General features: G+C 40.4%; 1 protein-coding gene across 1 annotated transcript in view; it reads left to right on the top strand.

Moving 5' to 3' along the window:
• Positions 1-649: 649 nt before the first annotated feature.
• Positions 650-16,756, top strand: part of ATP13A4 (ATPase 13A4) — a 120,158-nt gene continuing 104,051 nt past the window's right edge. Inside the window, exon 1 of the mRNA XM_039230349.1 lies at positions 650-712. Within this exon, the coding sequence (XP_039086280.1) occupies positions 650-712 (63 nt within the window). The remainder of the gene's footprint in view (positions 713-16,756) is intronic.

The following is a 16,756-nucleotide window of genomic DNA, read 5'->3' as shown; positions in this document are numbered from 1 at the left end:
GTAAGCTCACTTCCACACGCATGTTAAGTAGAACGCTTTTTGCATGCTCAAAGAAATGTGATTACAAATAACTTTGGAAGAGGATTAGTCGTAATTTGTACCTTTTGTGAGCAAAATGAATGAGGATACTATTAAAAGCCAGTGGACTGGGGCTTTCAGTAATCAAATAAAATCTGCAGCTCTCTTAGCCACCCGCACCCCCAAACCCCCAGTTCCTTAGCCCCTGTGAATAAAGCAGTGACCTGGGAGTTCTGGAGCCCGCTCCCCCACTCCTTCTCGGAAAGATCTTGCCAACTGGCCATTGTCCTGTTGGATTTGCAGTCAGATGTCTTATGCTGGCAGGCAATGAGTTCTTTCCCTGTAAGTTGGGCACAAAAAGACCGGCATGGGAGCAGCCTCTTTGGGGACAGCTGCTCCGAGACAATGCTGTAAGCAAGGCAGAAATTCCTCCGAGCAGAGGGCGACTGTGGGAGGAGTTCAGTTTGCTAAGTAATGTCCTTTGTGGAGAGTAGGTGTGTGCACAAGAAGGAGCCTTAACCTGGAGGATCATTAACTCTTTCAGTCAGCTGGCAAGCTGCGGTGGCTCGGCAGGTTGGTCTCGAGGCTCCTGCTCAGGAAGGCCAGGGAGGAGGAGTGGAGTCACTTTTTCATGGGGGACCACTTTGAGAAGGGCCAGCATGCTCTGCTCAATGAAGGAGAAGAGAATGAGATGGTAAGATTCTAGCCACACTCCCCTCTTCCTATTCCCATTCCCCAGCCTCCAATACTGTCCTCTGACACACACACACATACACACACACACACACACACACACACACACACACACAAACACGTGTACGCGCATGTGCACACACACTCTCAGACGCACTCACATGCTTCTTTGCAACTTGACTCTGCTACTATGTGAGAAAAGGTAGCATCCAGCAAGTCTCTCTGTCCCATAAATGTAATCTCTAACAGCAGAAATTTGCTAGAATGCCAACACTGTATTCGTTTTATCAACAATGTTCTCTTTTTAAATAAAGCAGAAAGGGAGAGAAGCACAATGCCGCTTTATGATGCATTTTTTGAGCCTCCCGAGTCTAGCAAGTTCTGTGCAGAGCTTTAATGATTTCAGCAAATCCCTAATGTTGGGATGCAGTGTATTCCTTGATAGGAAGAAACAGGACATCCACGGTGAGGTAGGAGGGCCGCTGAGTCTTTGACTGTCTTCTCTTCTCACATACCTGTGTTCACAAAGAATGTTGGATGGGGAAAGCATGAAATATTAATTATCAACCTACACACTTTGCTGTTTACTACTACAGTTTTGCTTTTGTGTCTCTAGTTATAGAGATTGATTACAGAAAACTTTCTGCAGATTTTAGATGTGTTCTCCTCTGAGGGACTCTAGGAACCAGAGATGTTTCTCATGTTCTTGCTGAAATTAAAGCTGTATTTCTCAATTACAATGCAATCAAGAGAGAGTTAGACATGTGTACTTCTGGTTAATAAGGCCTTTCTGCTAATTGTGTAAGTATAGTCTTCTATGCCAGTCATGGTGTAATTAAAATGTTAAAATGTGATACTCCCATTCTATAATAGCATTCTATCTTCCTGGAATTAATATATAAATAAGAAACCCAAAAGATTTTTATTTAAATTTTTTCTTGGTTAATTGCTTTAGCTCTGACTATTAAATTCTTTGTTCCTAAACTGGTCTTTCAAGTCTAATCTGCTTACCTGTTCCTATAGCAACAACATTTTTGGACCTTCAAGAGTAGATCTCTTTGGCTATCAAAGCTGAAAAAATTAGAAGGGAATAAAAGGCACCCAAATCTACATGGGCTTCTTAACCATCTCCTTACTTCTTTCCGATCTGACTGCCAAACTACAAGTGTCTTTAGGCTCGATGCAAATATCACTAGAAATGATGATATGTTGGGGAGTGAATCTTCTATTATTCTCTGTATTGAGTTGAAAATTTGGTCCTCATCTTGAATGCACCAGGAGGCAGGGGCTCCTCCCTCAAATCCTTAGATGGAAACACACCCACTCTTTTCTCATACTCTCATTTCTGCTCTTTGACAACTTGCCATTCAAGAGCCATTCAGAGTCACTCAGTGGCGAGTAGACGTTCCTGGTGCTAGGGAAACCACTGTCTTCTCTAGCCGACATGTAGCAGCGCGGCAGTTTGGTTCACAGTTCATCTTCATAATGGCACCGCCCGGCACAGTGGGTGTCCGACTTCATGTTGTGTGCCTCTGAAAGTCCAGTTAGGAGGCGGCCTTTGGTATGGAGAGGCACTCTGTGTTTTCTGGAGAGGAGTCATTTGGCCAGCAGTCTTGGGGGAGATGCGGCCATTAGTATGCAGTCTTGGGCTCTCTATCTTGTTCCGCCTGGAGAAACCTGGCCACCTGCCTGTTGCTGTGTCTGACTCTGTCCCTTGTAACTCACTGCTCCATTCCCCCTGCCCAGAGCTGTAAACGTCCAAAATTATCAAGATCTCTTATTTATGTACCTATTTATTTATTTACTTACTTATTTAAGATAGAGTGTAATTGACATACAATGCTATATTATTTTCAGGTGGCCTCGGCATTGTCAGTGTTCTGACAATTCTATACATTATAAAACGCTCCCCACGATAAGTGAGGTTACCATATGTCACCATACAACTTTATTCCAATATCATTGACTAGATTCCCTATGCTGTATTTTCCTACCCCATGACTTCTTTTATTTTATAACTGGAAGTTTGTACCTCTTAGTCCCCTTCACCTATTTTGCCCATTCTCCCAACCTCCTCCGCTCTGGCAACCACCAGTTTGTTCTCTGTTTATGAGTCTGTTTTTGTTTGGTTGTTTGGTTGGTTTTTTAGATTTCCCATGTGAGTGCAATCATGTGGTGTTCGTCTTTCTCTGTCTGACTTATTTCACTTAACAGTGTACCTTCTAGGTCCATCCATGGTGTTGTAAATGGCAAGATCTCACAAAAAATAAATAATGTTTATTTATTTTTGAGAGAGCCAGAGCACTAGCAGGAAAGGGTCAGAAAGAGAGGGGGACACAGAATCCAAAGCAGGTTCCAGGCTCTGAACTGCCAGCACAGAGCCTGATGGAGAGCTTGAACTCACGAACCATGTGATCATGACCTGATCTGAGGTCAGATGCTTACCCGACTGAGCCATCCAGGCGCCCCCAAAATTATTAAGATATCTAAAACATAGCCCATATATTTTTTAGTGAGTTTTAGTTTACCAAGTATTTTCTTAGCCACGAGCTAATTTGGTTTTTACTATACTTTGTGAGGTACATACTATGAATCACACTTTAAAGATGAAGAAATTGATGCACTGAGAATGTACATAAGGTTGCATCAGTCAATAAGTCCAGGAGCTGAGGTAGCATATTAATTAAGTTAGTACCTCTTTTTGTCCCTGGACTTAAACATAGCCCAGTGATACCTTTTTTAATCCTTCCTGAGGACATTGTACTCTCAACAGATCACACCTCCTCCCTTGATGTAACAAAGCTTCGGAGAACGTCTGATTTTTGATTCTCTAGGATCTGCCTTGTTATACATGATGTGTAGATTTGTATCTCCTGAGTAAGTCTTTCTTCCCTGACTTCAGTTTTAACCCCTTTTAGAAAGCCAAAAAAATTATCTACCAATATGTCACACCAAAATGTCTACAGTTTCTTGCTTTATGATATATACTATTTGGACCTTTGCAGAAGCTATTTCTTCAATGACAGAAATGACTTTGAATTTCAAGAGAAACCAACATTCAGGGGTTTAGCCCTCATGTCAAATAAAGAAGAACAGGAATATTTCCAGGCCTGAAGATGCCTGGGACTGTCTTCCATTCCAGAATAAAAGTAACAGGAACTAAAGAGCAACTCTGGGTGATATGAAACTAATATTCTTAAGTGTAAAATGAGACAGGAGACGAGAGAAGAAAGAATTTGTTAGAAGGACAAGGAAGAAAAGGGGAGAAAGACACCTTCCGAACAGGTTCCCCCAGATGACTGACTCCTAGGCAGGACCATGAGTGGACCAGAGGCCTGGCTCTCACTAGCCTTAGGCTAGCCACTTGCCGCTCGGGCCTGTCTCCATATTTGTCAAATAGGAGTGGTCCTTCTTGCCCTACCTGTCTCACAGGGCCCATATGAGGATCCTCTGAAATAAGCTATGGGGAAGTGTTTTGAGGAGTATAAAATTCTAGGTAAATGTAAGCTCCTATTACCTAAACAAAGGTGCGAAGAGTCAGGGCTTCAGCAATTAACCAATTGAATGACTACCACCCCCACCTCCCCATGAGGTCATCTCTTCTCATTAAATAATGACAAAGAAGGAATGTGTACTTTTATTCACAAGCTACAGAGACCATTTATAAATGGAGAGAAGCTGACTTCCCTTATGCTTTCTAGTGCTTACTTGGAGAAAACTTCTACCTATCTTGGGACTAAGTTTCCTTAATTGTAGAGGGAGCATATCCGACCACCTAGGAGCTCAAATTCCTTTGAATTCTCTTGTTACATATTTATGCTTTGAAATGCCTTCGAAATACTGAGTGCTCATTTCCTTACACGGTGACTTAACAGAGGTATCCTGCTTTAATTGATTAGACTATTGCTTACCTTTATCGTTAGTTACACTCTAATGAATCCATACTCCTTTCAGGGAAGTGTTTTATTCTAGTGAGACTTATTTTTGAAAGTAATGTTCCTTGTTTTTTTTTTTTCTTTCTTAGGTTCTAACAAATAAGAAAAAAACCACTTGAATTTTTTCTGATTATAAAGATAACATGTTTACTATAAAAATATTGAAATGACATATAAAAGTTTAAAAAATGAAATAGATATGATTCATAAATCTTCCACTCAGACCATGATCGGTATTATTGACTCTCCTTGTAGACTTATAAAAAGTGCACACACAAAATTCTTCCAAGTCATCTAACATACAAACTTTAGTAATTTTTTTTGCTACATTTTTATTTAGTTTTTTTAATTTAATGTCTTTTATTTTGAGAGACAGAGAGTGAGCGGGGGAAGGGCAGAGAGAGTGGGAGACACAGGATCTGAAGCAGGCTCCAGGCTCTGAGCTATCAGCACAGAGCCCGACGCGGGGCTCGAACCCACAGACTGTGAGATCACGACCTGAGCCGAAGTCGGACACTTAACCGACTGAGCCACCCAGGTGCCCCACTACATTTTAATATTATCTACACTGTTGCATTTATTTACATCTGTGTTTCTGTATCATGGAAATACTGCATAATGGTGTGCCACTTACATCTCTTTCGACTCCACATTCAGTCGCCTGAAATGAATAATGTTGCAGATATTTATGCCATAGAAATTGGTAAATGTGACGCAGGACTTACATCCTGACCTACCTAGAGGCCAGTTGTTAAGTGTTTACCAGCATACCACCAAACACAGTATTTCTTCAAGACTTCCATTTCCCCCCTAACACCTGTCTAAATAGAGTAAGTCTGTTGTACTTGGATATCACCCGTTTACTTGCACAATGCATCATGCCAAAACACAATAAAAGCAATCACACTCTATTTAAACATACATTCCCATTCACAGATCTATTTTATTTAAACAAAAAATGGACTCATTCCATCTATACCTTTTTTATGCTGTCCTTTTCATGACTGCTAAAACTATATCATGGATGTATTTTCCTTTTCATGACTAGAGCTCCACATAATTATTTTAATGTCGAAATTGTATTTAAATGAACTATGCTGTATCAAGCAAATCTCTCATGTTGCACGCTTATGTAAGTTATGAATGTTTTGACTGTGATGGACAACTTTGTACATGTAGTTTCATATATTGTCAGATTATTTCCCTAGGATAAAGTCCTAGAAAGCGCACTGGTGCATAAAAGGGGATGTGTGTTTTAAATTTTGATTGCTACATAATGCCAAATTGCCTTTCATAAGATTGTGTGTGTACCAATTTACATTCTGACTAGCAATATTTTTTTTGAGAATATTTGCTTTCTCTACCACACTTGCGAGTGTTGAGCATGATCAACCTTTTCAACTCTTCTGAAAATGAAGAGTTTGGCTCTTCTGATATGTGAAAATGATACTCTATGATGGTATTACTTTTGCATTTCCTTGACTTGAAATTGAGCGCGTCTCTATATGTTTATTGGCATTCATAGTTTTTTGACTAGAATCTCTTAATGTTATCATTCATGTTATATCAATTAGTACACTGGGTAAGTAAAGCCTGTGAATGGGGAAAAGCAAGGCAAACCCTTTTTGAACTCCCATGTCATTTCTGAGAACAAGAAGTCAGTACTGTGATGAACCCATAATAAGGCTACAGGGTGGTGTGTGCTCTTTGCCACTCTGAAAGCCCCGTCGTGCCTTCGGCATGAGCAAGAGACATCTGTCCTCACCAATTATTTGGCTCACTTTCATAGCTGATGTTCGTCTTTTCTTCTCTAACACCAGGAAGCAAGAGCACCTCCCCCCCGCACCTCAATAGCCACTTATTTATTATGCTCCGTGAGCACCTCCGAGTCGCCCGCCAATGTTAACTAGTGAACCCACAGATCTCATAGTGGGGGAATTGTGTTCAGACTGAGACATTTTGTGAGTTGAAGTGTTCAGGAAGCTGGGCCACTGGCCAAGTCTAGTGTCTTTATTCTTGATTCATTGCTGCAGAATTCCCATGAAGTCAACTCATCTTTGACATAAACTCTTGAGGGGTAAGATTTTATTGCTTCTTGAGGACAGGAACCCTTCTTGGTTCACCTGTCTATAGCCTCCCCCTTGCCTTTCTCGCTACCCTCAGAATTTAGCATAGTGCTTGGCACACACACTCAGGGCATCTTTGATAGCATGACTGCAAACTCCATTAACCTGTAATTTTGAATTCTGAGAAGAATAGGGAGGCATCAGAGCTTAAAGGGAGAATCAGTTTGAACAATCTAACAAGAAACTTAGGAAATTGTATGTTATTTATTTGGAATGGCCAATCATGTTACAAACCTATCAATCGACTCCTCTTTCCCCGAAGCATAAACAGAGCTCATTCTTTGGAGTTAATTAGCCATACTACACTATTTTTCTATGAGTTCCTTTATGCTATCCTTTCATCCGTTCATGTATCAACTCAACAAATATTTACCAAACCCTTACTCTGTGCCAGTACTTCTCTGTGCTAACCAAAGAGGATTTTGAGTGAATAGCAAAAAGCCTTTGTTTTTGAGGAGTTCACAGTCAAGTGGGCAGGGCTGAGTACATAATTTGTGGGGCATAGTGCAAAATGAAAATGAGGTGCCCCTTGCTCAGCAATTATTAAGAATTTTAGGATAGCTGTAGCAGAGCATTAAGGCAAGTTCAAGGCCCTTTTGAGTGCAGGGCCCTGTGGAATTACACAGACACGTGACCATGAAGCTCGTTCTGCAAGTGGAGGAGCCAGGGGCACACACAGATGTAATTAGAGTATGATAAAATAAGTGACAGTGAGGGAGTTATGCACATGGAGCTGTGGAAGCACAGCCGAAGAAGAAACTCGGTCAAAGACAACTTCAAGGGGAGAGATGGCATTTAGTTCCCCTGGAGGGGCAGGTGAGGGCCAGATCATGAAAGACTTTATAAGACACCCTCATGAGCGCACATTTTGCCCTTTACAATGATGGCCAAACACTGGTCCCTGAAAAAAACTGTACCAGAATCAAGCTGGGAAATATGTAAAGAATAGATTCCTAGACCCTGCTCCAGACCTCCTGAATTAGAATCTTTGGTGGCAGAGCTACACTTGGTTAGAATGGTTTTGTTGCCAGCCTGGTAGACACAATGGTAATACCCCTGGAAGGTTTGAAATGAGAAGTGATATGGTAGGATTCAGCTTTCCAAACAATGTTGTATCAACAGGTGAAGACGGTTGTTGGGAAGAGGAGAGATAAGGCAGGAGGTGTTTGAAATATCTTAGGTAAGAGATTCAGTATGCAACTACCATCTTGACACAGAGGATGCTGAGTAGAGAATGGATTTGAGAAGATACTTAGAATTGGGGCGCCTGGGTGGCTCAGTCAGTTAAGCATCTGACACTTGATTTCGGCTCATGTCATGATCTCATAAACCATGAGATTGAGCCCCATGTCGGACTTTACTCTGACAGCATGGAGCCTTTTGGGATTCTCTCCCTCTGCCTCTCCCCAGCTCATGCTCTCTCTGTCTCCCTCTCTCTCTCAAAATAAATAAACTTGAAAATAGAAAGATACTTGGAATTGAAAAGATTTCATAATCCGCAGATTGTGGGGTAAGAGAGAAGAGATGAACAGGGTGTGTAGGATTAAGGGTATCTTTAAGGTTCCTAGTTTGTATAATGGGGAGAGATGATGTAAGCACTGAATCCCACAGGAAAAGTAGGGACAGGTTGAGAGTTGACATGGCAATAGTAGTAGCAGATACTGATATGGTGATCAACCTGGGCTAGGAGCTTTACACACAGTAATGTATTTAATTATCTCAGAAACCCTGTAAGGAATTATCACGTTTCTTCTGCAGATGAGGAAACAGAAGCATAGAGAGATTAAGTAACATGACCAGGTTCATTTGGCTAAGTAAATGAAAGGCTATGGCTTAAGATTCCAGTTTAAACAATTATTTACTGCCTCTTAATATTGCTAAATTCTGGGTGTATTACTTTAGTTGTTAATCTCTGCAAAAACAGCAGATCCATAATTGAAAGAAATACAACATTAGGAGACTGGAGACTCGCATTGTTGTGTTGACTATGCCGTTATTTAAATATTCTTACACACTTAAAGCAAATCATAGTCACCTCTCTTTGACTTTGTCTCATTTACAAGATGGAGATAGTAATACCTTACCAGCTTGAACCAGGGACCAATGCCGATGGTTTCTTGAGGTCTCCAATACACACAAAGGATATGATTTGAGATGTTTTCAAACAGATGGATAAAATCACTGTGAAATATCTTAAGACGTTAAAGCGGCACTTTTAGTGCTTTTCAAAGCACTATGAATTTTTTAGTCAAGAACAGGACAACTTAGCTGGAGACAGTACGTCAGGTGAGAACTGGAAATTTATGGCATTTGTTAAGTGAATTACTGATGAATAAAGAGTAAATCCTTTGGTAAATGGTTAACCAATGCTGAACCCTATAGGGTCCTTAGGCCTACTGAAGACATAGAGCACAAGAACTTGGCTTTCAAAAGAATTGGTGCGTTTGGTGATGTGTCCAGGGGAGATTCATTAATTCCTGGGTGCCAGTTTCAAGGCTTTGTCACTATTTTAAAGCATCGTGAAGACCAGCCAGAGTGGCACCACCTAACTACATGGCCTACATCCTATTCTGGTTGCCTATCATGTAAACCTTGATGAGTTGTCTGAAACCCCAGCCTGGATAGAGATGGAAGGCAGCTCAAAACACTGCCTCCTCAACTCTGTCCTCTGCCTAAGGCTACTCTTATGGACAACAAACACAGCTATGCCGTAGATGCGCCCCCAGGAATCATCAGAACAGAGAGGAGACCCCAGTGTGCTGCGTGCTCTCCAGAGAATTATGTCCGCCAGCCTAGGACACTTTCTGATTTTAGTGGTTGTACGCACAGGGCTCTGGTCAGGACTATAATTTTTTTTTTTTTTTGGTATTTCCAGAATCCATTAGCATCTTAGAGCTATGAATGGAGGATTTTGAAACTGGGACTCAAGTCTCAAAATCAGTAGAGATAACATTGTGAGATCAATGTTTCAAGGCCCATGTTCAAAAACAAAATAATCCAAGAAATGAGTTTGGGTGTATAAATGGTTACTTTTACTTGCTTTTTTAATGGAAAAATGAGGTTGATTTGTATGGCATACCTTTACCTCCAACTTTGCTCTCCTTCAACTTGGAATCACCAAGCAAAGCACGGGTGTTCAGCTCGGAGACCAAGCCACCCCGTGTACGTTTTTCGTTTAGCCAATTACAGCAGACAACTATTTACTTGCCATCTTCTCTACTCTCCCAAATGTGGTCTCCTTGCTCTTCCCAGGACACATTACAGACTTTCTCTGCCAGGGACATCTCTTCACCTTGATACCTGACCGTCATAGTCCTGCCTATTCACCAGCACCCATCTCAAATCTGATTCCATTCCTTAAAGCTGTATGGGAGCCCCTGGGTCACACTTGATCACTTCCTTGTCTGGAGTAGATATGAATGCCTATTCGGGCAATTGTCACAGGTTTTATAGTAAAGTCATGTGATTTTCCTCCTCCTCCAATAGTTTGTGAGTTGTTATCAGCAGATATGGGGTCTTATTTCGTGTCTGTATCTTACACGCAACATTGAAGTTACTTAACCATGTTCCTGATAAGGTGAATTGAAGACTTTTGTGCACATGTTACAAGAGTTTATATCTTCTTTACTGACTCGTGAGTAGTTAATGCCAATTTTACAAAAGGAAAGACTGAGAAGTTATATAATTTGTGCAAATCTGGAAGCTGAGAAGCAGCAAAAAGAGCTCTTGAACCTAGACCGGTTGACTCCAAAGCTCCTACTCTAACTGCCTTAGGCCAGTGACATGGCCGGCTTATCACTGCTCCCACCCCCACCACCACTACCATGACCTCTAACACCCCTGCCCCCCCCACTACCATGACCTCTAACACCCCTGCCTCTCCCACCACTACCATGACCTCTAACACCCCTGCCTCCCCCACCACCATCACCACCACCACCACGACTATGACCACTTCAACAACTGCTAAATAAGCCGGAGACCACGCGTTAAGAGTTTAGCAGCTATTTTATACTTTGGGCTCATTTTAAGCTTGTGAGAGACAGAACCTCAGGTCTTGTTTTACCCAAGTACGAGCTCTCTGATCTTTTGGGCATAGAAGCCACCTGGGGCACAGGGGCTGGAATCAGATCAGCTGCGTACCCTTCAGGTACAGCCGTCTGTGCCTGCGTTACTGAAGCCGTGTCTCCGTGTGCTCCCGTGCCTCCCCCAGCAGCGGCCTCCTGGGCCCGTCACTGAGTGCTGAGCTTCTAGTGGGGGCAGAGGAGGCTGTCTGCGACCCTTATTCAACTTTGTCTCAGGCCGTCCCTTTGGGTCTGGGCTTTGAGGAGCTGTGCTTTATCGATGTTCCTGCTCATCCTCTCCGTGGCAGCTGCGTCTGTCTCACATGTGAAGTCGGCTTCACTTGGCTTTCCTGCCCCTCCCCCAGCAGTTACTTGGGCTTGGTTTCAGGATGGTAAGTTGTAGAAGGTGTTTGCTTCTATCCTTCATCCAGGATCAGTGGATTTTTGCATCCGTTCTGGTAAAGAATCTCCTACTTAGACGTAAACGACCTTTGTTAATTTGGTCATAATGGTTTTATGCTCAGACGTGACACAGGGCCCCCTGGTAACTGAGGATATTACCTGACCTCCGGCACTGTACCAGTGGGGGAAAAGTTGCCTTTCGTTCCATAATTTCAGCAAAATACTCATTTGTTTTCTCACTGGCTCTGATTAGATCATCCCCTTTACAAACGTATTCGTGTGGCCAGGACTATACCAAGCTCTGAGGCACATGTTCAGGGCTGCAGGTGGGATCAGAGTCAGCTCTACGTGAGGTAAAGCTGAGGGTCATAAAATGGGTGGTTTAACAGAAAAAAGTAAGTGAGATAAATGGGGACCGAGTGGTCTCAATAGAAAATATGAATGGAATCAGAATTTCCAGTCTGATAGTCAATAAATAATAGTTATCTGAATAGTGTTTATTTTTTTAAATACATATTTATTTATTTTTGAGAATGAGAGAGAGCAAGAGAGGGGCAGAGAGAGAGGGAGAGAGAGAATCCCAAGCAGGCTCTGTAGAGCCCCATGCAGTGCCTGAAACCATGAACCAGGAGATCATGACCTGAGCTGAAATCAAGAGTTGAATGTTTAACTGACTGAGCCACCCAGGTGCCCCATGAATAGATAGTGTTCATTTTATTATTTAAAAAAATTTTTTTTAAACATTTATTCATTTTTGAGAAATAGAACAGAGTGTGAGTGGGGGAAGGGCAGAGAGAGAGTGAGACAGAATCCAAAGCAGGCTCCAGGCTTTGAGCTGTCAGCACAGAGCCTGGTGTGGGGCTCGAACTCACTGACTGAGATCATGACCTGAGCTGAAGTCAGACACTCAACTGACGGAGGCACCCAGACACCCCAGATAGTGTTTCAAGTGGGAAGTTCCCCTACATGATTTTCTTTGCTAGACAGAATATAAAATTTGGAGTTTTCCTTCTGGCATGTTAGATATCTGTGAAGAAATAGATATCTGTAAAGGGCTTTTAAATATATGTGTTTATTTTTCTAAGATATATATTTATTTTTCTAATTTTAAAAATGAAACATATTCAGAGATCAAAATGTGCACATACAGATGTAAAGGAAGAATCATAACGATTCCATCACCCAAGGCAAATGTCATTAGTATTTTATATGCTCTATTTATCTTCCAGTCTTTTTGGTTTGTGCCTTGCCTTTTTTCAGTTAAATTTGAAATTGAACTGTATAACTTTATGTTGTTTCTCTTCACTTAATATTACTACATATATTTTCTCATGCTATTAAAAATACATAATAAACATTATTTTAATGACCACATAATATTACTTAATAATTACACCATTAAAAAATTTTTTTTATGTTTATTTATTTTTGAGGCAGAGAGAGACAGAGCATGAGCTGGGAAGGGGCAGAGAGAGAGGGAGACACAGAATCTAAAACAGGCTCCGCTCTGAGCTGGCTGTCAGCACAGAGCCCAACGTGGGGCTTGAACCCACAAACTGTGAGATCATGACCTGAGCCGTAGTCAGACGCTTAACCAGCTGAGCCACCCAGGCGCCCCTTAATTACACTATTCTTATATTCAGAGATTACTTTCTATTTGCTACTACTACTAATATTGCAGAGAGCATCTCTGCATACTTGCCTCTGTTTTGTGTAAGTTAGAGGGAGTTCTTTCTTTTTATTTTATTTTTTTTAGTTTATTTATTTTGAGAGAGATAGAGACAGCACAAGGTCGGAGGGGCAGAGAGAGACGGGGAGAGAAAATCCCAAGCAGGCTCTGCACTGTCAGTACAGAGTCCCATGCGGGGCTCGAACCCACGAAATGTGAGATCATGGCCTGAGCTGAAACCAAGAGTCAGATGCTTAACCAACTGAGCCACCCAGGCACCCCAGGATTTCTTTATTTTAAGAGAGAAGGTCTTTCTTAGTGGCCTAAAATCATACCTTTTGGAGGCATACACATTCTTTCAAAATCCCTCTAAGGAGTAGAGATCTAGGTTAATAAAGAATTGCCAGGATGAGATCTGGTTTTGATGCTCAGAAATGCATGTTTGCCGTGGTCCATCCCAGAGAACTAGGAAGAGAGAACGTGTACTAGAAGTTGTGAAGTTTCTATTTACTTAGTGGCTTTTCAGGCAAAAACAGCATGTGCCTGTGAAGGGTGAAGCATAGCACGTGATGAAACTCTAGAAACAAACTAGAGGACCTTCACATTTCATTTCAGAAAGTTTCCCGTGTAGCTTCCTCCTGCTGTTTCTACTGTATGAGGAATAAAAAGTTAGAATTTCTATTATCTTGGTATCAAACCGTATCCCCTGTGGTCACAGTTATAGTGTCTATTCTTTAATAAAAGCCTGATTGTGGGGGCTTTCAACCCTATGGGGAGAAAATCTAATCATCTTCTTTCTGAACTTTTACACAAGTTCACAGAACAGGAAAACAATTTTATTTTTTGTTTTAACATTATTGAAGTAATGGTGTACACAGTACCCGTGTGTAAATGAATTGGCCAATTAAAAAGTAGTGAAAGAATATGCAAATAAAAGTGGAATATTTCATTACCCCAAGGAAGATACACTTTTCTAACATCTATGGACAGTTTACCAGGTCTTCCACGCATTGCTAAGTACTTCCACGTGATGCTTTATTTACAGTAACCTCAGTAGGGAGATACCTTCACTATAAGTGCAAAAACCAAATGTTTCTATGTAGAAATACTACACAAAGATTCTGTGTACACTTTAACCATTTTCCTCCATTGGTAATGTCTTGCAAAACTACAGTAAAATTTTACAATCAAGGAATTCATACTGATGGGTCAAGGTACAGAACATTTCCATCACCACAAGTATCCTTCGCTCTGCCTTGTTATTACCACATCCATTTCTTTCCCATTCATACCTACTCCTTACATCCTGGAAACCACTATTCTGCTTTCTGTTTCTACAATTTTGTCATTTTAAGAATGTTACACAATGTAATCATACCGTATGTGAACTTTGGGATCGGCTTTTTTACTCAGCATAATTCCCTGGAGATTGATCTAAATTGTTGTGAGTATCAGTAGTTCATTTTTTTTTTATTGCAGAATAGTTTTCCATGATATTCCATGGTGCCCTGGTTTATTTAACCATTCTTCCATTGAAGGACATCGTGGTTGTTTCCAGTATTTTGCTATCATGAATAAAATTGCTCTAGGGGCGCCTGGGTGGCTCAGTCAGTTAGGCGTCTGACTTCGGCTCAGGTCATGATCTCACAGTCCGTGGGTTTGAGCCCTGCGTTGGACTCTGTGCTGACAGCTCAGAGCCTGAAGCCTTCTTTAGATTCTGCATCCCCTTCTCTCTGCCTCTCCTCCGCTCACACTCTGTCTTTCTTTTTCTCAAAAGTAAATAAACATTTAAAAAATTTTTTTAAATAAATAAAATTGCACTAAACACTTGTGAATATGTTCTTATGTGAACATAAGTTTTTATTTTTCAGGGATAAACTCTCAGGAGAGCAACTGCTGGGTTGCAAGGTGTTTACATGTTTAGTTTGTAAAGAAACTATTAAACCGTTTTCCAATCTGGTTGTACTATTTACATTCCCACCAGCGATGTTTGAGTCATCCTGGCTGTCCAAATCCTCACCAGCACTTGCTGTTTTCACTATATTTTTACGTTAACCATTCTGACCACTTATCTCTAACCATTCCATATATAGCTATATAGTAATATCTCATTGTGATTTCAATTTGAAGTTTCGTAATAGAAACTTCTTAATGACTTTGAACATCTTTTTGTGTGCTTATTTGCCATGTGTACTTTTATGTTTTTCTGTCAATTATGTAATTGAGTTGTTTGGTATTTTAGTGTGGAGTTTGAGAGTTCTTTATATATTCCAGATACAAGTCCTGTATCGAATATGTAATTTGCAAATATTTTCTCCCAGTTGATAGCTTTTCTTTTGCTCCTCCTAACAGGCTCTTTTGCAGAGCAAAAGTTTAAAATTTTTATGAAATCTAATTTATAAATAATTTTCTCTTATGGATAGTGCTTTGGATGTGAGGTCTAAGGACTCTATGTCTAGCCCTGGGTACTTAGGTTATTTCCTACTTTTTTTTCTTAAAATTTTATGTTTTATATTTAAGCATGTGATCCATTGTGAATTAACTTTTGTATGAGGTATAAAATCTAGGTTGGGGTTCATTGTTTTGCCTATGCATGTCCAATTACTCCAGTGCCATTTGTGGAAAAGGCTATTTTTTTTTCACTAAATTGCTTTTGCAGCATTTATCAAAAACCAATTGGGCAGAGTTATATAGATGTATTTCTTGGTTTTTATTCTGTTCCATTGATCAATGTTCCAGTGCTACACAGTATTGATTGAAGAAGTATATAATACTTTTTAAAATCAGGTAGACTTGTTGCTTCCACATAACTCATTTTTTTCAAAATTGTTTTAGCTGTTATAGTTCATTTGCCTTTACAAATAAATTGTAGAAAAACTTTGTTCGTATCTACATACATTTGACAGAGGTTTTGATGGGAATTGTGTTAAATCTGTATAGTAGTTTGAGGTGAGTTAAAATCTTTACTATATAGGGGCGCTAGGGTGGCTCATTTGGTTAAGCATCCAACTCTTGATTTTGGCTCAGGTCATGATCTCATGGTCATGAGATTGGGCCCCATGTTGGGCTCTGTGCTGAGCATGGAGCCTGCTTGGGATTCTCTCTCTCCATCTCTCTCTGGCCCTCCCCCACCTCTCTCTCTCAAAATAAATAAATAAACTTAAAAAAATCAAATGTTTACAATGTTAAGTTTCCTATACCATGGACATGACATCTCATTCCATTTATTTAGAATTTTCTTTGAATTCTCTTATCAGTGCTTTGTAGTTTTCAACATGTAAGTCCTATATGTGTGTTATGAGATTTATACCTAAGTATTTCATTTTTTGAGAGATTGTAAATCATCTTACATTTCAAATTTTAATATTCAATGTTTATTACTAGGTTATGGAAATACAATTATTGATTTTTATAAATTTATCTTGTATCTTATGACTGTGATGAACTCACTTCTGGGAGGGTTTTTTTTTGTGGAATCCTTGAGATTTTCATATAAAAATATATCACATGCAAATAGAAACAGTTTTATTATTTCATTATTTTTAAATTTTTTAATGTTTATTTTATTTACTTTATTTTTTTGAGAAAGAGAGAGTATAAGCAGGGAAGGGGCAGAGAAGGAGGGAGACACAGAATCTGAAGCAGGCTCCGGGCTCTGAGCTGTCAGCACAGATCCCAATGTGGGGCTTGAACTGGGAACCATGAGATCATGACCTGAACCAAAGTCAGCCACTTAACTGACTGAGCCACCCAGGTGCCCTTAGAAACTGTTTTAAATCTGTATGCTGTTTCTTTATTTTTCTTGTCTAACTACAACTTCTTATGTTGAATAAGAGTGGTGAGAGTAGA

This window comes from Hyaena hyaena, unplaced genomic scaffold (genome assembly GCF_003009895.1).
Source record: "Hyaena hyaena isolate Hyena2069 unplaced genomic scaffold, ASM300989v1 scaffold_45, whole genome shotgun sequence".
In the NCBI taxonomy this organism is placed as follows: domain Eukaryota; kingdom Metazoa; phylum Chordata; class Mammalia; order Carnivora; family Hyaenidae; genus Hyaena; species Hyaena hyaena.
This window is presented reverse-complemented; position numbering and strand designations above follow the sequence as displayed.